The sequence below is a fragment of the Poecilia mexicana genome, unplaced genomic scaffold (genome assembly GCF_051168715.1).
Source record: "Poecilia mexicana isolate PSO_F unplaced genomic scaffold, ASM5116871v1 scaffold_11, whole genome shotgun sequence".
Taxonomy (NCBI): domain Eukaryota; kingdom Metazoa; phylum Chordata; class Actinopteri; order Cyprinodontiformes; family Poeciliidae; genus Poecilia; species Poecilia mexicana.
Genome location: NW_028263380.1, coordinates 9,666,311 through 9,691,017, shown reverse-complemented (window position 1 = coordinate 9,691,017; position 24,707 = coordinate 9,666,311). Strand labels below are relative to the sequence as shown.

The window sequence follows — 24,707 nt, the reverse complement described above, 5'->3', positions numbered from 1 at the left end:
CTGTGGGGGGGTTTTCACTTTATTTTGCTGTTTTTTTTTTCAGTCATTTACATTGAAGCAGCTTGGTTTTTTTTTTTTATATATTTATATAGAGAAAGACAGTTTGACATCACCTACAACTTATTCTTCCTCAGAACCTGTTTAAACCTCCCATACAAAAGGGAAACGTTGGTCTCCACGTTACATACGAAAATATAATTTAAAAGCACTTGACGACAGACACGTGTTACATTACATTCACTGTACATGGTATACTGAACCCTTCCCGAGTCCCCGAGTCCTCTTCTGCATACGCCCGCCGCTCTACTTCCTCCAGTCTGTCGTCGCAGACTTGTGCTTGGTCGTCCAGCAGCGCACCAAGTGACAGTATATCAGTTAGTATAGGCGGGTGGCGTGACCCAGAGCTGGACCAAAAGAAACTTGCAAACAGGAGGATTTGGAGTGCGTGTTGTTGGAATCCATGAAGAAGAAGAAGAAGAGAAGCGGCTCAAACTCGGAGCCTTGACCGGAATATAAAGTCTGTATGAGAGGAACGATCGAGTCTGCATTGCTCGACCCTGGTAATTGAGAGTAAAACACGAGAGAGCGCGACAATCCGGTCCCTTGAGTCGATCCGGCAAAAGAAACGTGAAAACACCCGACCACTGATAAACACACACGTACAGGAACACTGCCCTATGCTGATGAAGACACTGCTTGGAAAAAACACACACACACAGACGGACTGGAATGCTGCTCTCTACAACACACACAGACAAGTTGTAGATGATAATCTCTTAAATACAAATGTAACCTCTTCTATTTTTTTTTTTTTTCTGAAAGCATGCATGAAGACATTCATCCATGCACACTTTGGAGGCGCGATGAACAAGAGAAATCGTTGCCACACTTCTTTTGGCGACCTCCACCGTAAAACCGCTATCATTACCCCCACCCCACCCACCTCCCGTTTCTCCCTCCCGTCAGGCACATGGTATGGTCAATGTTTGGCAGTGGAGAGCTGTTGGCAACGATCATGGAAACAAAAACAAAAAAAAAAACAAAAGCTCTTGGCAACTGGAATACATTATATGATGCTCGGCCTGCTTTCCGAGGCCGAGCGAGTGGAGCGGCAGCTCTGGCACTATGAGCGAGGGAAATGCTGAATGGCTCGACGTGGCTTCAAACATCGGCCGTGGGCCGTGGTCTCTCTTCCTGATCGACGTTAAAAAATAATGTCTTAGAATGTGTAAAATGAAGGAATAAAAAAAAAAGAGAGAACATCAGCAAAATATAGCACACAGAAATCAAGTGCCTCCGATAGCAAAACGGAAAAAGCCTTTAGAGACATTCAGCTTTTATTGCAGCAGCAGCGCAATTTTATTTTTTTTTAGCAAAATCCACCCTTTAATCTGAGTCAGTTCATTCGGGGGGGGAGGAGGGGGGCACAAAAACACGTTAGGAGAGGACTACTAACAAAATCCATAATTATTGGCACTCCTATACAATAAATAATGTAGCATTTTCGTAATTCACGCTTCACTGTTTTATGCTTACTAGTGTTGAACTTTTATTTAGTTATCCTCGATTTCCTGGGGGTGGAGGGAAAAAGTAATGACACCATTAGCTACTCTTCAAAATGGAAACGACAAGAGAACATGCAATTTCATGTGAAAATCTCAAAAAGTCAGGAAATGGCTAGAAGACAGCAGCTTTTCTCCTGAACTCGCCTAGACCCATAATCAAGTCAACTAATGCATCTGAAACTGGACTTAAACTACGGGTGCACCAATAAATCTTCCCCAATTTTCTTAATTTAGGACGATCGGCCAGTACTTAACATGAGAAACTGATCTTATCTACCCCTGAAAAGGTCTGAAAATCAGCTGCTGTCCCACTAGGTTACTTCTGCACATGTGCAGTTAACAATACTCGCCCCGCTGTTACTAACTTGGCAAGTTTGTTGCTATATTTAACTACTTTTCAGTCAAAAAAAAAATAAAAAAATTGGTAGTGGCCCATAATCCCAGTCAGCTGGTCAGGCTTTTTAAAGATCGGTCATCGGCCAGAAAACTGCAATCGGTGCAATCCTGATTCAATCTGCGACGCGGCCGTCTGGGGTTCTTTGCCGCTTCTCTCTCTGCCCATTTACTGTCTATTCTACTGCAAATAAAGGGCAATCAAGTCTCCCTAACGACCACTAGGAGGCATCTACATACTGACTGGTTTGTTTGGGACTCATCTAGTGGGTCAGATGAGACCAAGATTGAGCTCCTCAACACCAGAAAATCTCTGTGGGTCTGGCTTGAAACAGTCACTATGGTAACCTTGTTGAGCACATGACATCATAAATAAATATTTCTCAAGTTTGCCATAAAATCTAAAACTAGGTTATCAATGGGATAATAACCTGAAAAAGTGAAACATTATTGAAGGGAGGACAGCATAGCACACAGCATTGGCGCTAATAAGTGCAGCAAGGGTGATTTTGTTTTGTAAACAAATATTTCTCAATATGAGACTTTTTTTTTCTTTCCCCCCTCCCCCACTAAATAACTACTTGGATTAAAAGTTCAGAAATGTCTGCATTTGTCTAAGAGATTATGCTGCTGCAAAAGAAGGCTTGGTCACCTGAAGGCTTTCTACCCATCCTTACCAGGGCCATCAGTGAATGAGAATGTGCTGTAAGTATGAACACTTAAAAAAAAACACTACCTCTAAAACACTGGCAAAAAATATATATAAAATAAAGCTTCAAAATAAAATAACTATGAATATGCTCATGAATACTTTTATACTTTTTTTTTATGTACACATACATATTTGTCTGTTGTTTATATATCAATATATCTGTTCTAAGTATAACTTAACTCTTGCTCTTAAACTCCCAGAAGTAGCTGTGAAGGCACAGACCTAAGCTCGGCGGGGACTCTGCAGCGAGCGGACGCGGCGCGTTCGAAACAGTCCAGCTCGCGTTCCTCCCGCTCAGAGACGAGCGGGAGGAAAAACAAAAAAATTAAATTAAAAAAATTAAAATAAAAGGGCAGGAGTCGCTCGCGCTTCCTTTTCCACTACTTTTCCGCTTTTCTTTCATTTGTTTTTTTGTCTTTTCTTGCTGTTTTTTACAGTTAGCACCTTATGCAAGTAAAACAGTTGAGGAAAAAAATAAAAATAAAAAAATGATAGCATATACGAATGTGCAAATGTACATCAATAAAAAAAAAAATACTACAAAGATACGTAGTTTGTTTTTTTCCCCAAAAATACAAGTGATAATACGTGGATAGGGCAAAAGAAGAACGCAAAGATGGATATAAAAAAAAAATAGTGACACAATAAAAACAACTTAAAGCATGCACTTGATCCTTTAGTGTTTGGGATGGATGAGGAGAGTCAGGACAGGGCTAATGTTTCGGGGGTAGCTGACTGGTAGCGCAGGACTCTAGCCTTGAATCTTGCGGAGGATCTCCGTGGAGACGGGCGGGTGGAAGTTGATGGTGTGGTGCCTCAGGCCCTGCGACGTCTTGTAGCTCTTGCCGCAGCGACACTTGAAGGGCTTCCTCACACGGATCTGTGTGCGGTGGCCGTTCTTGGCGTGGTATTTGATGCCATTCACATTCTGGTCGACAACGAGGACGAGGCAGGAAGGGCACACAGAAAGATTTGACCGGTTAGCTTCGTTACAAATGAAACAAGTTTGCTTCTCTAAGCCAATCGTGTTAATACGAGGCTAAATACAGACTGAAATTCTAAAATATGTGGCTACATTAATACCAATAAAAGCTAGATAATTTTAAATCACACACCAAGACTCTGAAGTTGAAATAGAAATGGAAAAGGGGACGTGGTTTCCAGAAATTTACATGAATGAAAATGGCAGAAGAGTGCCATGAATTTGTATTTCCTCATAGAGTTTAGGGTTTTGGACCGAGTCTGTCTAAAGCACCTTTTAGAAAGAAAGGGCTGGCGATACACTTTTTTTCCCCACTTAGGCCATTATTTTAGGCAGGTGACAACATAAAGTTGCATTAATCTACTTATTATAGTTTAAATAGAGGAGTGGACAGCTCACACTGTTGAGGAAAGAAAGACAGTAAGGTGTTGAGGTTCATTAGACAGTGACAAGTGCAGCGCACAATAAATGCGCACGCAGCCTCGTTTTGCTATCAATCACACATCATCACAAATGATTTGTACTTGACTCGCCATGCGGTTACAACAAGCAACAAAACGGAACTGGAAGATGTTTACTGCTGTTGTTCAGTGCTTACTCAAATGGTGTCTGGAAACAACAGTTAAATCTTAATTAAAATAATATGTCCTGTTGGCTCGGGCTCGGACACAATGCCGACGGGATCGGCTTGGGTTTTTTTCTAGGCCCGTTCTGCAGTCTCTTCCTCCTTAACTCAATAATCCCCAAGTGAGTTTGAGTGAAGAAGATATCTGATTCCCCGCCCCCCAAAAAGCTCAGTCTAAAGATCACCAAGACTTTTTAGAAAAACTCCCAATTGGATTTGGGCCGTTCTAACACAAGATATACCAAAACGTGAAACTTTTCAAGTTTATATTTCACAGTACATTTGAAGACCTTGCTGTATTTACCTTTCACTTCACAATAACACACTTTGCTGTGTAGATGCATTACATTAATATCCTTATAAAATAAAAAAAAATGTGTTGCTATTACAAACTCTTTTGACTCATACCCAGCATGTCTCCTCTCAGAGATCCAAATGGAAGGAGAATTACCACCGACTTGTCCTCAAATAACAGAGCAAGTAAATTTAACTGCCTGACAACTAATTTCCTCCCAGTGTTGCTTTATCACCATGGAAATGTTCCCAAAATCAGCCAAAAAATATTTAATTAGAAGAAGAAAACATGTTAAACTCATTTCTTCTAGCTTAGTGGCGGTGAGGTAATGCCGATTAGCTCTAGAGGGCCATTTCAGTACCCAGATAAGGATTTTCCCACATTGCCTCTCCCCCCCACCCCAATCTTAATGGGGCACAAAAGAGTAATATCCAACACTGTCTATTAATTTAGACGCCGGGACAGCAGGCTGAATGAGGGCTCTTGTTACGAGCTGCGATAAATATCAACCAAAGCAAATGCACCATGATATATTTATCGCTGATTCCAATCAGGACAGCCTGGATTTATGCTGGGTTCTTTCCAAGCGATCTGTCCCGACATGTGATACCCAAACAAAAGCAGCAGTGTAGATGCAATCGCGGCAGAGAGCTCATGTCCTATGGCGGGGGCCTGACTTGTGAATCTAACCTCACCTTGTATCTCTTTTTACACCCGGGGACGGGGCAGGCGAACGGCTTCTCCTCTCCCCCGTTCATGCACATGGAGCTCAGAATGGACTCGGAGCTGATGGCGCTTTCTGTGGTCCACGACTCGTCGCTGTCCGACTCCTCGTAGTCTACCTCCTCTTCGTCATACTCGCTGCCTGGAGCCACCGGGAAACAAGAAAAACATTTGTTATCACACAGATGGAACACGATGGGGTGGCTTCGCTGAAGTTCTCACATTTAGTCATGTTGCAAGCACAAGCCTGGGTCGGGGTTTTAATGTTGGAGGAGAGAATCTGTACTGAGCCCCTTTTACCCTGCCAAGCACAAATGAAATCCAGCGCTTTCCAACGCGTCAAATGTTACTGTTTGATGGGAAACTAACATAATTCAAACTCCATGGCGCTGGTGGTAGCATCATGTTTTGGGAGATTTTTAATTACCATTTCAGCATTTAGGGCATTTTTCCTAATTTTTCCTCCATGATTTGTGGCCGTAAAGCTGGCCACAAACCATGGCAGGGAGGTACTCTGGTCAAATGAAGCCAGAACTTTCCCCATGGTGACTAATTGTGGGTGACAGCATCATGCTGTGGGTATGCAACGAGGAAGTTGGTTGAAGCTGGTGGGAAGATAAATGGAGCAGAACACAGGAAGCTGCAAGGAAATGGTTTAAGCCAAAGCATATTTCTGTGTCAGAATGGTCTAGTCAAAGTCCAGTTAAGAACCTATGGCAAGATGCAAAAAGTCATGATTACAGACAATTAATTCAGAGAGAGACAGAGAAATATTTAGCATAAATTTTAGTCTCGTCACTTGGTTGTTGCACATAACGCAGTTCTACAAAGTGTTCATTCAGGGAGAGCGGATTAAAAAGCCGGCCACACTTTTCAGATTTCAATTCGTACAAGATTTTTTTTTTTTTTTTGGAATTTTGGTTTTTCCTTCATCCATCGTATATTTATGCACTGCTTTGTGTTGGCCCATCGCAAAAAGTTCCAATGAAATTAACGGCCCCAATTTTCTTATTTTTGGGAAATCTCCGATCGGCCGACACCTTCATCGAAAAGCGATCTCATCTTCCTCTGCAAAGGTCTGTAAATCACCCCAGTTGCCACCAGTCAGCTAAGTCACCCTACTGTTGCCAACTTAGCAACTTTTGTCACTGAACTTAGCAACTTTTCAGACAAAAAGAAAAAGTCGGTATCGGCCAAAATCAGACTCGGTAGGTCAGGATCTGTGATCAGACAGAACCCTGTCAAAAAACAGAATGAGATTTATGGTTGTCAAGGGGGGAAATTTTAGAAAAGAGCAAGGGGAATAAACACTTTAGCAAGACAGAAAGTAGTTTTCAAAAATTTTAGTACAAAAAAAATAAAAAAAATCAAGAATTTGCATTTGCTTTGTTTTTTTTACACACATTTAAGGCATCCTAAATGGTTATGCGTGTGACTCTTTCTTAGCAATACTCTCTGCATTCAGATGTTACTTTTGCTCACGAGTAGGAAAAACAAATGTGGTGTCTGCCATTCTCTGCATTTTACCTCAGAGGCACTCACACCCACAGAAAAAGGGATCATTAAGTCGGAGGGATCCCCTACTGCTCAGCTTGGAAAAAAACGCTTTACTCAGTGCACAACATTCCATTTCCACGCACACACACACTCACGCTATGCATCTGAATACCTGAAACATCCAGCCACACAAACATACAGACCCAGTGAACCTCCCCCCACCACCATGGAACAGGAAATGCTGCACCTCAGCATGAGGAAGTGGATGGCACCTTGGCACATGTTGAAAGAGGGTGTGGGTTCGTGCGTGTCGGTGTGTAATCGCAGACCTAACGCTGCGCTTGGACCCGCTCGGCCTGGAATTAGACATCTGCTCCTGGGCTGTGCAACACTCAGCCCCGATGCGAGCGCAGAGCAGGCCAGCTGCTGTGTAATTAGCAAAGTGTTGACTGCTTCGCTCGCTGCAGGAGCCACTAAAGCTGGCTCACAAACAACACGCACACCTCTGCAGCAGATAGCGGTTGGCTTTTCTTCTTTCCACCCTGACCGCAGACTTCTCCTGCTCCAGAGTTTCAATCTGGCTGCTTTTAATGACGGCAAATCATTTCTTTAAGCTGCAATGATTAAAGGTCATCACGCATTGGAAAAGCTCTGCTTTCTGACTAATGCGGCGTCGTCGGTTGAGCCGCATTCCTCTGGCGTTACGAGCTCCCTATAGCGTAACCAGAAGTCTGAGTGTGAACTGCCCAAAGGGACGATTTCCGTGCCTCAGTCCGTCGTCATCGCGAGCAACCGGTTCGTCCTTCCGCTCCGTGCCGTGCCGTACCTGTAGGCGTGCTGCTGCGGAACGAGGAGGAAGGGGTGATGGGGGGCGTGACGGGAGGGGTCAGGTTGCCGCTGGTGTGGCGCGGCGGCGTGGCCGTGCTGTTCCGGGACATGCCGCCTGTGATCGACAGGGACAGCTTGGGCGTGGCCTTCTTCTTCATGGTCTCCTGCTCGCGGCGTGCTGCGTCTGTCATGAACCTGAGGACACACAAAGGTTCACGAAATCGTGGGTTTTTTTTTTTCTTATTCCTGAAAATCTGCTAACTCGCAACCCCGGCATTGCAAAACGTTTACACATTCCCACAAATACAGATCCATTCAGAAAATTTGAGTTTTATTGAAAAGTAGATTTATCAATAAGTGATAATGATTTTCTGCTAACAGTTAATGAAAACATGACATCAGAGCAGAGCAAAAAAATAAACTTTAAAAAAAAAAAAAAACCTGGGCTTCATGAAAAGTATGTTTAATACCTTCTTGAGGTTGTTATTTTGAAAGGGTACTTTAATCTGACACAGGACTCATTGGGACGTACATTCTAATTTACCGAACACGACTTTATATGTATAGAGTTGTGTAGCGACAACTTTTTTCATATTTTCATCTGGTACAGTCACACAATTCAATGTATTTCTTTGGATTTTATGCTACAGATCAACACAAAGTAGAGCATTGTTGTGAAGTGGAACTAAAACGCTCCCTCATGACTTTATAATTCTAGAAAAATAATTATTCAAACTATGTAACACGTATTTATGAACTACACTATGTAGGTTTAAAGTCCCAACAAAATGCCACGATGGGTGTGGCTGACCAGATGTACATAAATGCTTTTATAATAGGCATATCTAGAGACATAGCATAACAAACAGCTACATGACCTTGTTTTTCATTCATAATGGCCTCATTGGTTTCACTTTGAGTAAGATCTCCGCCAGGTTAATGCTCTAACCTTATACATGTGTTTTGAGACAGAAATACCCTGAGTCCACGTAAATCAGTGATGAATTATCATATGAGCATATAGTTAAGTTGTAAAACCATTGCTATCTGTTCCTGATCATCTCTTATAGACACTAAAGATATGTTTACTCCCAGCTGGGGGCAATGGATTTTAAGTTAAAGCATTATGCAAGTTTCCGACGGATGTGTTTATAGGTTTTCTGAAAGGTTTAGAGCTTTCAGCTTTTAATTTAGTCTCTTTTTGAGTTGGTGGAAGAAAAAAAAACATTTAAAACAAGCATTGTTTTAAATAAGACTACGAGAACCACACTGATACCCATAGCAGCTCCTACAAAAACTTCTTTGCTATTTCTGTCTTACTTTTTACGTTGATCAGAGTATTCATATGCTTTTCATTTGATCTGTAATCATGTACTCTGGTCAGATGACAACATTTCAGGAGATTTTCAGCAACAACACGCTCCAGGTGGATGTAGGATAAACAAAATCATGATATGCAAAAGCACCTCATGCTTTCTGTGAAGCATGGTAGAGAGTCTTTTGGATTAAAAATCAGGACACTTCAAAATAAAAATCAGGTGAAGTTCACCAAAGTTTTATTTAAAATGTTCCACAATTGTGCCAGATAACTGAAAATGGGTCATCGTTAGGTCTTTCAGCAGAACAGTAATCCAAACCGCATATTTTTCTCAAGCCACAAACATTTTAATCACTGAACGCAAATTAAACGTCAGATTTTTTCAAAACTTTTGGCGAGTGCTGTAAAATGTCACAATTTATGAAATTATTTTACTTTATTTGCATTTACATGATCCCTCTGTGCGGGTTAATTTTGGGAGAACACCGCACCAACGTGCGGGTCAAATATAACACCACGCGCTCAAGCCTAACTTTTAGAGGCGCATGTAGGCTAGCCTTTACTAACCTGCACGTAGTAGCAGAAGTAACTCTCCGCCAGCTACATAATGGCGTAGGTCCCAGTATACAAAATAGGCCAAGTGCTTCATGCCCTGACACGCAGCAAATATCCAGTCAATCACCGAATAAAACACTTTTGACATGGTTTGGCTGTCAGTTGGGAAATACTCCTCTTAACTATATAATGCTGAGTTTCGCAAGGAAATACAAGATAGTGAGAGAAAGAGAGTGTTGATAAAGATTGAAAGATGAAAAAGAAATATAGAAATTAAGAGAGGTGTAAATACAGTACATATAAGATGAATACAGAAATTTTTCAAGTTTTTTTCCATAGGAATCGTATGTCCAATAGGTAGACAAATTCAAAACCTATATACATATATGGTGTTAATTGCTGATCCTTTGAATAACCAATTTAGTGATTTGTATAATTGAAAGAACTGGTGCACCGATTGCAATTTTCTGGCCCATCGCTGATTTTAAAAAAAGCTTGACTTGCTGATTCTCATTTTGGCCATATGAATAACTTTTTTTATGCAAAGTATAGCAAATAAAATGTTACTAGGTTTGCAACTGTCGGGGAGGTGGGCGGGTTTGTTAGTCTGTTGTCCTCCCCGCCCCCAGCAACCCATTGGTGGGAACACGTACATGACGTCCAAATACCAATAACAAATTCCTCCATATTCCAGCTGTTTGTATGCTTTGATTTACTTTTTTTTTTCTTTCCATCTGTTACAACAGCTACAGCTTGGAGGCCTTTATCTCATCTCCCTTTCTGCTTTTACCTTGAGACAACCACATATTTTGCCATAAAACAAAACTGAGCCACTGAATGAGCCGTCCTGACACCACGAACAATAAATACGGATGACATTTACGATCTCACCGCTGGAGCAATTATGACTGAAAACAAACTTCCCTCGTCTGCGCTCCTTTGTCTTATCACAATCTACTCAGAGTTGCATCTTGTAGTAATTTGATGGGGTATTAAGTGTGATGTGACAGTTTGGTTCACCACACACACACACACACAAAACAAAAAAAACAACTAAGAAAAACTAAAAAACACACACAAACACAAGCAGCCTGAAATGCTGCCTCTGGCAGCTTGGGGAGCCAAGAGTGATTATCTCGTGTGGTTTTGTGCGCTCGTTTTGTGGATGAGTCAGTGCTATGGGAAGACATAACTCATCCGAGATCTCCCAAGTCACATGAGTGCACGCATGAGTGCCGATTTCTCACAGTGGAGCGATGCTGCCCTCTTTAGATGTGCGCTTGAGTAATTGACTGTGCGTACCTGTTGATGTAGCTTAGGGCCAGGTAGGTGGGCTGCTGTTGCTCCTGCTTCTCCAGAACCCGCGGATCTGTGTCTGCGGCAGAAAAAGGACAGATTGGATTAATCGCCCCTGCTCCCGAAGGAACACTGTCATCAATTAATTCTCCCTCCCAGGCACACTCTGTAGATAACTGGAGGTTTCCCACAAAGGCTTCACTGTATTAATGTACAACTATGATAGATTAATGTCATGTACTTTCATTAAACAGTGAATCAATACTCTTTATTTAAAAGCAATGTCTTTCCCCCTCTCCTTCTCAAGAGATACACTGGCTGCCAAAATATGACAAAGAGGAAAGTCGGAGCGACTGCTAGGAGTCAGTGATGAATGTGTGGTGTATTAGTCAACAGGCGTGCTCAGGCTTTTTTTTTTTTTTTAACCCTCTCCTCCTCCTCCCCAACGGACTTGCTAAGTCAGTAACACAACAGTAGGCAACTTCCTGTGCCTGAGGCTGGCACTGTTAACTTCAAAGTCCAGCCTCCTGATCCTTGGAAAACAGGAGCGTGTGTGCAGGAACTCACTGCTGGTGGCTTGCAACTGTGAACTGCCAGTGCCATCAAGTGTTCAGCGGGGGAACGTTCAAAACCGGAGCCAAGTTTAAAACAATTAGGTGAGTTTAACTATTTACAGCCAACAAGGCATTTGCAAAAGTGTCCATGTGTTGCCATGTTACACCCTCTAGTTAATGTTTTTACTATGATTTTATGCGGTAGGCCAACATAAAGAAATGTGCACTTGAAAATTGAAAGAAAGTTACACATGGTTATCAAGATTTTTTTTTTAAATAAAATTAAAAAACAAGTGGCAAATATATATATGCACCGAAAAAAAAAAGTCAATTGACAATATTATCAAACAAATAACACCTGCACAGCAAAGTATGGAGACGGGACTATCATGCTGTGGGGAGAAGGAAGTTGGTAAGACATGGTTATATAAAGAGAGCAGTGCCGAGACTCTAAGCACAGCCAGAGGAGCAATGCAGTAATTTAGCTCAACCATACGGCTATGTTAAAATGGTCCAGTCAAAGTCCAGAATCACATAAAAGGGATCGTTTGTAGCAATCGGAGAGAGTCGTAGCCATTTTGTAATGTGAAACAGCAAAAAATATCTTTCTCAACATGTATGTAGCTTGACTTAGGCTGAATACAAATGAACGCCACACTTTTCAGATTTATTCATTGATTTTATAATTTTTATATAAAAAATTCAATTTGGTTTATTTATAAAGTGCCAATTCACAACAAAAGTCCAAACCACTTTTCACTTTCTTTCCAGGTCACAATTATACACAACTTTGTTTCGCCGCCAATCACATAAAATTCCACTAAAGTACAGTGATTTTCATGTCGTAACATAAAATGGAAAAAAAAAAAAAAAACCTAAACGAGTATTAACACTTTTGTGCAGCACTTTAGGACCGTTTTCTAGCTGCATATCTAATGGCTTGCAGATGTATCGCAATCTAAATCTGAGAACGCCTGGATGCTCCTTCCAACTAATCCCACCGCTCTGTGTGCTGGCCTTCACACCCATTTGGTTTTCAGGCTTTCACACCTCATAATTAAAAAAATGCAGACTTCCCACAATGCAAGAGAACACCAAAGAGGACCAGCAAACAACAGGGCAAGGAAAGACGCACACCCTTCTGCTGTTTCCGCTGCACAACAACAACAACAAACCGCAACTCCCCAAAAGAGAAGGAGCAAAGCCAGGGGAGACGAAAGGAGCAGCTTATGGATTTGCGAACACAAAGACGTTTGTACACTCTTAAAAAAGGGAGGTGGTCCACAGAGGTGGTCTCTCAAAGTATTTTATGGCCGAGCTTTAGCCATCATAGCTGCTGCTCAACACCAGAGTGATCTGCACACTCATGAGCAGGCAACAACTGGACGTATAGTGCCACACGTGAGACGTCGTCACCAAGAGAAGCTTGCAAGCCAGACTTCTCTGTGAAATTATGCAAACTTACAGTTGGGATATAGTTTATCACATAGAGAAAAGCAAACCGTGATTAGTTCTGGGATTTGATCTGCTATTTTTGTTTAAAAATGTTATTAAAACATACTCTCCAAAAAGCTTTTATGTACACATGCCTCTGATCAGTGGCGCAACTGCACATTATTCAGGAGGATGCGAAAACATACATCGGCACCCCCCCACGCCCCCCCAGGAAGGAACGTCAGCGTAGAAAACATACGCTCGCTTCCCTCCCTCCCCCCCCCGAGGCAAGGATACGTTAAGTGTGAAACTCGCGCTAGATTTACCTCATTATGTGCGTAAGGCACGCTGAAGTGTATGGGAAAGCATAATCGGCACCCTCCAGACGGGGTTTTGGCGCCCCCTCTGGTGCTGCGCCCCTATGCGTTGCATGCGCCGCATACCCACTTTTTGCGCCACTACCTCTGATGACATCATGTGATCCCAGTTCCTTGAGAATGACTATGTGGATCTGTATGGGGTTTTTTTTTCCTCCCCTCTGAATTTGCATGTTTTTTAATCAAATGTATTCAGATCAATCTGATTTTTTTTCTAACAGGCATTCTCGATAAAGTCAAAAGGGAAAATTGAAAATAAAGAATAAGAGATAGTAAAAATGGAGAATAGAATGTCAAACTACATATATATATATATAAACATTACTTAGAGCAATAAAATAAAGTTAATTTATGGATAACATCTTAAAAGCATTTCAATCACTGTAAAAAAAAAAAAAAAGATAAAACGGAGTCAAACAAAAAAATATTTTTCTAAAAATTAAAAAAAGGACTTCTTAAGTTTAATTAAAGTTTGGCCAGAGGGTTTTTGAAGAGAGTTTACTTGTATTTTGTGCAACAAAAACACAAAATGCAGCAGAGTTACCAACGATAGCTTATCTGCTCCAATAATATGCCTCTTGTGATGTCACTCACCCAAATATGTCCAGAGCAAAAATTCCCAGTTTTTGTTTTTCATCAGTGGTTTACAAAAAAAAAATGTCTGAAATTCTACTGTAAATTCATTCATCATTACCAAGCTACTTCTGGTGGACATTTGCGAGGGAAAAAAATAAAAATTAAAACAAAATCGCCACTGGATGATACCTTTTAAAGTCCAAACTTTAATTTAAGACAACCATGCCCTTTACAAATAATGAGTAAAAGGCTTCCTGGTGCCTCTGGGTGTTTCCATGAAAACTTTTTCCGATAAATGTTTTTGCTTCTAATCTAATTATTAAATAAATCTGTCTAACATGATTAACCAAACCATTTCGTCAGAGATTCAGTTTTCAAAGTACCAGGAACAATAAAGTACTGGGGGGGTGGGGACTGAACAAAACAGTGGGCGAGAAAGAAGATTTTAATTTCGGATGCCCAAGGTACTGAAGGTCCTGGATGAAGCGTTTATGCATGTGTGTGTGGAGAAACAGGGGATGGTGGTAAAGGAGTGAACCAGGTGCAGCAGCAGTAAATGTTCACCAAATTTATGACTTCCACTCACCTAACAGGACAGGAAGTTAAAAAAGAAAAAAAACTCCTGATCCTGACGCTGGACGATCAGGAGTTTTTAAATTTGAAAAATCCCATCTTAGACCTTCAGTTTCTCAACTCTTAAAACATCACTTTGAGCTTGTCTGTGCTTTATATCACATATATAATGCATGTATATCAGAATCTAAATGAAGCTTTAAATCCCAGCCACAGATGCTCTTTCCCCCCCGCCCCCCCCCCCAACACCAGGATCTAACTAGTACCAGTGGAACACTGCTGCCCCCTGGTGATCACCACCATTAGTGCGTGATAATTGTGTCACGGTCTGTGCACATGGGCCTTTACCTTCGCATGTGTTCAAACCAGGCCAAGAATGCACGGCTTGTTGTGTAGCCCGCTAATTAAGCCCCAGAGAGCCTTTTAACGTGTTTCCAGAGCAGCAGGCAACCGGACGGAGGGAGAAGACAGAAGGAGCTGGAGAACAGGAGGGGAAATGAAGGGAGGGGGGGGAGCTGGAGTTGTACTTCTCTGTAATTACACTTCCTAGAGGTTTTTCAGGGGCTCTATGGCCCTGCGACTTCCGAAAGGCTAATGTGTGGGACTGGTGTGTGCATGGGGACCTGTGTGTGTGTGTGTGTATGTGTGCGTGTGTGTGTGGGGTGGAAAAAAAAAAAAGGAGGTCTGCAGATTCCAGTTGGAGATGCCAGTCCAGTAATTGCCCTGCTGCTCCACCCTTACAGGTCATTCAGGAAGTATGGTGAGCAGCACACAGTCTCACATGCACGCCTTCCTGTGTCACACCTCCACAAGGTGGAATGGGAAACGACCTGGCAACCGAGCCTGGGACCAAATGATTCAATTCGTTTTCAGGAGGCGCCCCCTACAGGGAATCTTACTTAATGTGTGTGCTTTTAGAAAACGGAACACTGTCAATTATATAAAACATTACAAAAAAAAATAAAATAAAATAAAACTAGAAGTGTTCGAATATTTAGACGTCTTCAAACATTTCGATCATGGATCTTTCGAGGAATTTAACAGTATGTGACATTTTAGCTTTAAATAATTCCAATAGGGAACAAGGCTAAATAAGGAACCATGTTCAGTTTGCCACCATAAACAGAGTTCCCAGCAAAGAGGGGCGCTTGAGCTTAATTAAAAACAATACTTTTCTGAAGCCACAGGGAAAGTAAATATATTACCATTAAATTGGTAAGTCTACAAAATGACCATTTGTCTAGAACTGCATGTTAGTTTGAGGAGACAAACAGAACAACAGCAAAGTCAAAATCCACACACAGAAAACTGTAGGCTGCCAGACAAGGCCAAGTTTACATTCCAATATGGCAGCTGCACATATACATTTAAAACCGGATGGCTACATACGCCAAATAAAGGCACTTTTTCCCTCACTGAAAGTGAAATCAGACGAAACTTTTAGTTTTTAGAATGACCAAAAACAAATTCTATTTTTGTATATGCCAGCAAGCCTAGTCACAGTGACATTTTTTAGAATTTTTTGTGTGTAGCTTTCTTCTAATTCAAAGGTTTATATATATTTGGTCAGTATCAGATACAACTGTCTTACAGTGTATGACTTGGGTCAAACCTTTTGAGTTTTCTTTTACAAGTTTCTCACAGCACCTTGCTGGAGTTCTGGCCCATTCCTCCCGACAGAATTGGAGGAACTCAGTTTTGTGGGCCGCCACAAAACACACACACACGACTTTTCAGCTTTCACAAAACTTACAAAAGCATACCAGCTCCTCCTGCAGCGAAACAGCTCCACAACATGATGCTGCCATCCCCATACTTCAGTTAGTTTTAGTGAAAGTTCAACCATTTTTTTTTATTTCATTTTGAATATCTACACCCATGTACACCTGTCCGAAATTCAAAATATTCTCATTTCATGCTTAAAATCCAATCTTTGTGCAAGTCTGCCCCAACAAAGGTGGCGTATTCGGGATTTGCCTGCACCAAAGCCCCAATTTATTCAAGATTTCCAGCGTCTTCCCAGTGTCACTCCTTTAATCCCAGTTTCCTCCTCCTATCCTCAGCTGGATCCAGAGGCAGGTACGTACTTGTGCAGGTGAGAACACGATACGCTGCAGTCGTGCACAGGGGCACGGCAGCCCCTGACATCATCGCATTCCTCAGGTCTTACCTAGACGCAGCGCGCAAAGCGTTAAACAACAGCTAAAAACCGCACACTGTAAACACAGATCACCTCAGCCGCTTCCTCCAGCATCCAGCTGTAATCTAAAAAAGCACGAAGGGTAACCGGGCGGGGGGAGTGAGGTGTATGTCATTGGATGGCTGCCATCTTCTCTGCCGGGATGAGGTCAGTGCTGAATTAACCCTTTTTTTGTCACAAAAAGGTGCGCAGTGGGTTCATTTGGGCTGTTTGCTGCTGGCAGAAGTAAGGCTTTTCCAAACTTTTACAGCCTCAAAGTTAACAGTTGTCAATTTATTTATTTTTTTAGAATACTATTAAAGGATAAAGGCAAAACTTTGCCATGAATGGATTTTCCTTACTTAGAGAAAATTAAAAAAAAATCCCCAGACTTTACAGAAGCTTCACATCTAATGCTCTGACACTAGAGGGCAGCAGAGACAAAACATCTTTGAGCGGTGATTTCTACACCCTGACTTAAGTCCCATTTGACTACTTCACACATTTTAAAGTGAGCTTAGTGCCAAACCCTAAACTAACTGATTTACAGCTTCTGCATGCCTGTTTGTAATCCCCGTAAGCACCGGCAGCTTCCAATCACTGCAATCCGTTACGCACCCGCCTTTAAACGGCTTCACTGACATCTCAAATGAGAACGTCAGGATCAAATCGGCTTATGTCATGGTGGATTCTGATCACACACGCACACACACACACCACTGAACCGCTTCAGAACCCAAAAAAAAAAAGGCAGTCAGATGTCACCGACCTCCTCCTCTCTCACACTCTTGCCTCAATCGTCCCCTTATTTGTCAGATTGCGCCGACGCATCAGCAATGTTGATTAAATTGCAAACGTTCATGACACTGCCGATGGCCGGCTGTGGGGATAAAGTGAACAGAGACGCAAATTTCATTAATCTAAGAGATCTGGCTAGTAAATCGTTGCTCTGCTCAGATGACGGTCAGAGTCAAAGGTCAGACTGAGAGCCAGCTGGGGCATTGTGGGCTAATAAAATAGCACGTCTATGCATATTTGCCGGCGTTTATGTTTAATTTGATTATTGGTGAGTTGGAGGAACGCTGTGCGCTTTACTTCTAGACACCGTCGCTGACAGTCTATCCCATTTTTGCACTTCTGACCAGTCCATACCCCTTCATCACCGTCGGGCGTCGTCGGCACCGCTGGCGGCTCTGCAGAGCTCTTTGTCAGTGAGACAGCAGGTGTGCCATAACTCAGCCAACAAGCTGCCCCCAACCCCGATAGAGTAGAGACTGCCAGTTGCCATGGAGACTGGCTCAATGAAGCATCCATTTTACCCCCTCACCTCCTACAAATGGCCTCGTGAAGATGGACGCATGCCACAAACAACAATTACAGACCTGATTCGCTTTTCTATGCGCTCTGCACTGTTTTATCCATTTATACCTCAATTAATGGTCCCATAGTGCAACTTTTTTGGGCAGTTTTATGTTTAATCTGCTATGCAGGGTGATTATGTGCTATATCTATGATTTAGAAGAGGTTAATTAATTATTAACAAACACTGCAGGTTACTTATTGCCATTTTCTCTGGTATATAATTGAAAGAAAAGGCCGTATCTATGTATTAAAAACAAGGAATTTATTGAACCTCTTCTAACAGTTGCGACACATACATGGCTTTGTTACCATCAGCAAGTTTTTGGCTGCTTTATCTTCTAGATATTAAAAGTAGGGGTGCACCGACAGCAGTTTTCTGGCCCATCAATCTTGAACACCCCTGACCTGCTGATTCAGATTTTGGCCGAGACCGATTTTTGTATAACTGAAAATGTGACAGAGTCACCGAGTTTGCAACGGTGGGGTGACTATTGTTAACCATGCATGTCCACACGTGAACTGGTGGGTGGGTCTGTCGGTGAGCCCTCTCTCAAAGCAGAGCAAAAGGGGACAGTAGTTGATTTTCAGACCTTTGTGGAGCCAGATAAGATTGGTTTCACATGCAAGTATCAACCGATTATTGATCGAAGTAAGGAAATAGGCGTTGATCAATCAGTCGACCGATTTATTGGTGCACCACCAATTAAAAGTGTCAATAACTTCTTACATACATCTCATTAATTAAATTATATTAAAAAACTAATACATTACACTGCAAGATTTTCTAAGAGCAATAATTCATTAAGCATTTTAGTAAATATTACAACATGAAATGCATTCAAAATTCATAATATAAAAGAAAACTAAAATATTTTGAAGTTTACCAAATTTCAAAGTTGTTCTTTTGCTGTCCACCATAGATTGCTTAAAACTGATGCAATAGCTCATCAAATAGATTACAAGATCTGACCGGTTAACTTGCAGCCAATTACTTTTAACTGTAATGTGCATGCATTTATGTACAATGGAGATTATTTCACGAGACATTAAAGTATCAATTTATGATCTACTTAATTATTCACTTATTTAATTATGTGGAAATGAAAAGGACGTTGGTGCATAGTGAAAAGCTGACTGGACTGAGGTTTATGTGCTGTGCAGGCTGGCCAATCACATTATGAAGGATAATGTGGGAGCAATCATCTTTGCATAAGATATACGATCAGAAAATCTTCAGTGATCATCATTGGTGTAATAAATTGTAAAATAACAACAGCAGGCCACGCAGCTTTGTTCAATAGCGAAGCTAAGAGCCTCTCCATATGCAAATACAAAGAGAACTGTGGGAGCAGTGTTGTGTCTGGGACTGCATTCTTTGGACTCAAAGTGTCCAAAGAATGAGGTCAGCTCGCTACCTGAATATACCGAATGACCAGATTATACTATCAATACATTTCTTCTCCACTGATTGCCTGGCCATATTCCAAGATGACAATGGCAGGATTCATCAGGTTAAAACTGTGCCAAAGTGGTTTAAGGAGTGTGAGACATCATTTTCAGTGATGGATTGGCCAGACCCTATTGAGAATCTTTAAGTTGTGCTTGAAAAATTTTGCACAGCTGTCCAACTGATCTCATCTAGAAGATGTTGGTGAAAACTTAATGCCACTCTGGATGAAAGTAAATCTTATGACAATGCACAAACTTATAGAAATAATGAAGTTTGTGCCATAATCAAAGCTTTAGGCAATCTACCAAAGTATTGGACAGTATTACTTTTTTTGGGAGGTAGTGCATATTGTATGAGAGAAAAGCAAACACGCTAAAAAATAATATTAGTGATATTATATTATTTATTTATAGTCAATTTGAAATTGTATATTTCAGAATTAAATTAATTATGAAATTATTTCAAACAGGCTGATTAAATATATGTATATTTAAGTATATTTATTTTAAAAATCTAGCTAAATAAATATATTTATTAATTTAAAATTGTTATTTATTTATTTATAAATGTATTTTTGATATATTCGTATTTTAGTACCTTATGTATTTGTTTGTGGCACTTTTGGCATTCCATAGGATTTGGGGCTTAACGTCAAATAAACATTTGGATTTAGAGCAACAAGTTGAAGCTTGTGCTTAATCATATAACAAGTTGTATTCCAGAAGTTACTTGTACTGTAGTGATAGTCTTTGTAAATGACAATAATTTAGATAAGACGTAGCATAAACGGCGTCGCTTCAACGACAAATATCGGGTAAAATGGGTTATAGACTCTTCCGCAGCTCAGTTGAGAGCACCGCTAGATGAGCTGCGGCTTCTCCGCATCAGGCCTGCAAATGTAAACAGACTGCTGCTGAGCGGTGTGTTAGCCGAAAAACCGCTGTCTGACTGCCCAGGATGCTAGGTATGCCCTATAAAAGCTCCGGCCGAGTAACAGCTGTCTCTGCAACCCCCATATCGTGACCAAATGTACAAGTAAATAACACAAGCAAGCATTTTGTTACATAAAAATAAAAGTTCAAGTTGCCGAAGAACGAGCAGCTCTGCGAGCCTCGACGACGAGCGGAGCAGCAGGAATAGCGGAATGCAAAGCCGAGCCTATCTGCATTAAGCTAACTGGCTAGGACGCTAACTAGCAAATCAGTGCTAGCTGGATGGCTCCGCCGCCCCCCTCCGGCCCCAACTCACCGATGTGATTGTCCTCGATGTGGACGATGAGCTCGGCGAGAGACTCAAACTGCAGACCGCAGCCCCCGAACCTGCAGGAATTGGAGAAGAAAGAAGCGGCGGCGATGCCCGTCATGCTTTACGGTTGCTGGCGCATTCACCGGGTGGAAAGAGGGGGGTAGGTCCGGGAGCCGGGATGGTGAACGAGGAGGCACAGGCTTCAGGGGTCCGGGGGTTGGGAGCGGAGCGGGGCAGAGCGCGGAGCAGACACCGGGGCGGCCAGACAGGACAGCGGCGGACGCAGCTGGGAGGCTGGCGGTGACGGTGGGAGTGGAGGGAGGAAAGGGTGGCTGGTGGCAGGCTACGTCACGGTGGTGCCTACCTGTTGGAGTCAGAGACAGCTTTGAATCACCGATGGCACCAAAAGACACTACAATTGGAGGAGCAGATGTTCGTGCTTTGCTGATATACTGAGTACACATCAAACAGGAAATGAGAAAATCAAGGAGAAATCATCTCGACTATCTTTTTTTTTTCCTGTTTTTGCGATGCTAGATTTTCATAACTAATTTGCTAAACAGATAGCAAAACGTGGAGATCGCCTCAAAAATGTTAAGTTTTATCAATTGCGATGTGTTATCTATTTCATAAAGTAACTAGTTTACTAAAAATACAGTAATGTAACTTATGCACTGGACTTATAAAGTTTTTTAAACAAATAAAACAATAGTCTTTATTAAACACTTTGCAAGTTAGTTCCATAATACCAAAATTAATATTTACTGCAGACATTTTTCCTGTTATAAAAATGGTGGCAAAAAGTGTGCAAAGAAAAATGATCGACATAATCTCGGACATTATTTCTGAATGTTATGTATGCTCTTATGTAGTTTAACAGATAGGTGCCAGTTGACATAAGGCTGTGACTTCACTCCCTGGTAAGTCATAACAGAGGTAGGTTGACTTCAACCCCCTTCTCCACATTGGTCCTTTGATGAAACACATGGACACAGCAAAACAACTCAATCCCTTATGGTCAATGGGCGAGAGGTGGGATACACCCTGGACAGGTTGCCAAATAATAACCTGGTATGAAAATTCTCCAAAAATGAAGTTTGGATAGTGTTTTTTTTTTTTTTTTTTTTTTTACCTTCTTGACTTGACCTTCCTTGTCTTCTAACAGTGGCGAGTTTGTCACCGTTTCTGTTTTTTTTTTTTATTGCTTGCAAAGTAGGCAAGTAGATGTTTGGTTGTTGCCATTTCCAGACCTATGAAGATCAACACACATCTGGCTTTCTTGTCTGGCATGTTCTCATGTCTTTGCTATTTAGGAACACTAAGACGAATGGGCTTCTGTTTCACATTAAACATCTACGCCAGGGCAATTGTAGCATATTCTCCCACCGATGGAAATTTATTAATCGGTGACCTTCTACAATACAACATGAGTTTAGCACAGGGGGCTTTGGCATCTTTTGGATGAGGGATACCAATAATGTTTTTTTTTGGAGGATGCTATGTGTGTGGCTCTCCCAGAGAAAGGAGAATGTCATTCTAATCAACAACTTAGCTAGCCAGACTCAGCTGGCTTCTGTTGGGTTTGTTAATTGAGCGTTAAAACAGACCGTCATAAAACAGCGGAGATGACTTCAGCAAATAACCTTCAGACCAGGGAACACTTTTTTTTTCTGCCTTTCTTCTCTGCCGTCCATTTACACAATCATATGAGACACGAATGTACAAACACATTTTCAAAGTTGCACCAAATTGCAATACAAGCAAGCACACCCACAAAACAACATGACATCATCAGAGAACACAGTCCTTCACACATGTACAGTAGAGAAATCCAGTTACTTCATCAGCTTCATCACAGATGTGCTCCCTTACACACACCAGGCACAAACACACTCATTACACACACACGCGCGGGGCATGGGCTCCGTGAGTGTGACGCAGTTGCTGAGATCCATTGCGCAAATCAGAAGTGGTCGCATGTGTTGCTAATGTAATCGAGAGAAGGGAGAGACACGCAGGGTGGGTTCGTGGTGCATGACATCATCTGATCTGAGGTCAGTAGGTGGCGCGGACAGAAAAGAGAATTCTGCCAATATTAGCGAGGTCGCGTTGTTTGAAACAAACGCACATCTATTGACAATCCAACTGTCCAACTCTGAAGTTGTTCGAAATACACTTCTATGAAGAGTATCCCCACACACACAGACACACAAATTTTAGGTGTTTTTTTTTTTTTGTTTTTTTGTTTTTTTTTTGCCAAACGAGCGAGTTACAAGTCACCCGATAAATCTTTATATCAAATGAAAACAACCTCAGTACAAACAGGACTTCATTTATTAATGGAAAAATCCTAAGCGAAGCAATCTGGCCCTGTTCTAAAACGTTATTGATCCCAAAACCCAATCAGTGGTTTTGTGCCACCCTTGGCAGCAACACAATGCATTTGTGAAATTTGCCAATTAATCTTTTACATCAATGTGAAAACAGTTTTTTGTTCCCCACTCTTCTTTGTGGATATGCTGTATTTCAGCCCCACTAGAGAGGTTTTGAGCATGACTGGCATGAATTATGGAGTTCCATTTGTGCCAAAAATATGATATGCTTACACGTCAATGCTAAGTGAATATGCTTTGTGCATAAAAAACAGACACAAAACTAACTATTACATACAAACGAATATATATATGCTTATTTATTGTTTATTTAAAAAACAAAAAACAATTTTTCTTTTGTAGTTGTGTTTTATAGTTCCATAAATTTTGACCCAAATTATGAGAGTAGTGACATGAAGTTTTGCTTCTGATTTTTTTTCTCCCTCCTTTAGTAGTTTGTCTGTAGTCCTAGTGTTCACTGTGTGCTATGTATTGTTGTAAACATTTATTTTAAATCAGTGTTATTCATAAACCCTATACGGTATTGAGCGGTATTTTTTGACCCGAACTGAGCTGTTTTTTCACCAACTGGAAACAAAATGTTTCCAGTTGCATACACACAAAGCTCACTTGAGCTTCACCTTAAACTCTTGACGTAGTAGAGCTAAACAGTGCAGAGGATGAATCTTCTTTTAGAATTGTTTGCTATTTAGAGTTAGACTTGCTGGTATGCTTTGCGGTACAGTTAATCTGACGTCAGTCAGTTTGTTTGACCTTTGGCCTTAAGTATTGTATTTGTACAATTATTCTGACCTCAAGCTTTGATGAGGCAGCTCTCTGAAGCTCTCAGGCTGGCTGTTAAAAGCCCTGGCAGGGTGAAGATGCCAGACGGTAAGTGGCCTGTATGCAGTCCTGAGTTATGGAGGTAGCTGTTATCCCAGCAGCTTTCTCTGCTGCGAGGGGGCAGCAGACTTCCCGACTGCCGTCAGAGACTTTTGCAGCGTGACTGCACACCCTTCACACGCGCCCACGCTCGTGCTGCGAAATGTCTCCCCTTATCTGCGCCGAAAACAAAACTCCAAGGTTCGCCGTCCACATGAGGGAAGAGCCCAAAACACAGAATGACATCATCACAACTTCCTGTTTCTTCAAGTTTCCATGGCACCAGTGGGGTGGGGGTTGGGGGGAATATCTGCATGCTTTAAATGATTGGCGGATGGTGAGTCAGTTAGGGCCGGTCCATTTTTCTTTTCCTTTTTTTTTTTTTTTTTTTTTTTTTTCTTTTCCGCACAACCACAACAAAACCATACCCCAGTGCTCAGCCCTGTCCTGGCTGGAGCGCCGGAAAGCCTGACCAAACATGGCACTGGTGTTATTCAGTGATGTGAATCATTACAAAGAGCGTAAACTCCTTTTACTTATTGATGCTGTAATATGCTGGTAGGATGTTAAAACAAATTTTGAAACAATGATTACGTATTAGCAGTTAGATAATCTGACTGAAATCTGTGAATCAATGGAAACACTGTGTTGAAGGGAAACTTCTTCAAGTGGACCATCATTTATCACAGACCATCTATGACTACATTATTTTCTGTTTTATGGACAATTGTTGATCACATGCATATTCAGCAATTTGTAGTCCTTTTTGGTTATTTCATCCAGGTATATAAGAAATAGCAAGTCAGCAGAAGTACTTGGAATGTGGAGGGACTCACGGTTCTCTCACTATCTGTTTTTCTACACTTCGCAGGACTATTAATTATTAATTTAATAAATCCCTGCAGTAATAATAT

General features: G+C 41.5%; 1 protein-coding gene across 1 annotated transcript; it reads right to left on the bottom strand.

Annotated features, from left to right (window-relative positions):
• Position 1: 1 nt before the first annotated feature.
• On the bottom strand, positions 2–20,853 carry LOC106915395 (juxtaposed with another zinc finger protein 1). The gene is made up of 5 exons (XM_014982977.2): positions 20,543–20,853; positions 10,796–10,868; positions 7,619–7,815; positions 5,268–5,437; positions 2–3,598 (listed from the first exon to the last, which is right to left on the bottom strand). The coding sequence occupies exons 1-5, from the start codon at positions 20,655–20,657 to the stop codon at positions 3,422–3,424; spliced, it is 732 nt and encodes a 243-aa protein (XP_014838463.1). The 5' UTR covers positions 20,658–20,853; the 3' UTR covers positions 2–3,421.
• Positions 20,854–24,707: the final 3,854 nt, after the last annotated feature.

Excerpts from the sequence above, each read along its gene's own strand:
- LOC106915395 (XM_014982977.2), bottom strand. The coding sequence starts at position 20,657 with ATGACGGGCATCGCCGCCGCTTCTTTCTTCTCCAATTCCTGCAGGTTC. Across the intron at positions 5,438-7,618 it reads CCGCAGCAGCACGCCTACAG|GCAGCGAGTATGACGAAGAG; the intron begins GTACGGCACGGC and ends CGGTGGCTCCAG. Across the intron at positions 3,599-5,267 it reads GGTGTAAAAAGAGATACAAG|AATGTGAATGGCATCAAATA; the intron begins GTGAGGTTAGAT and ends GTTGTCGACCAG.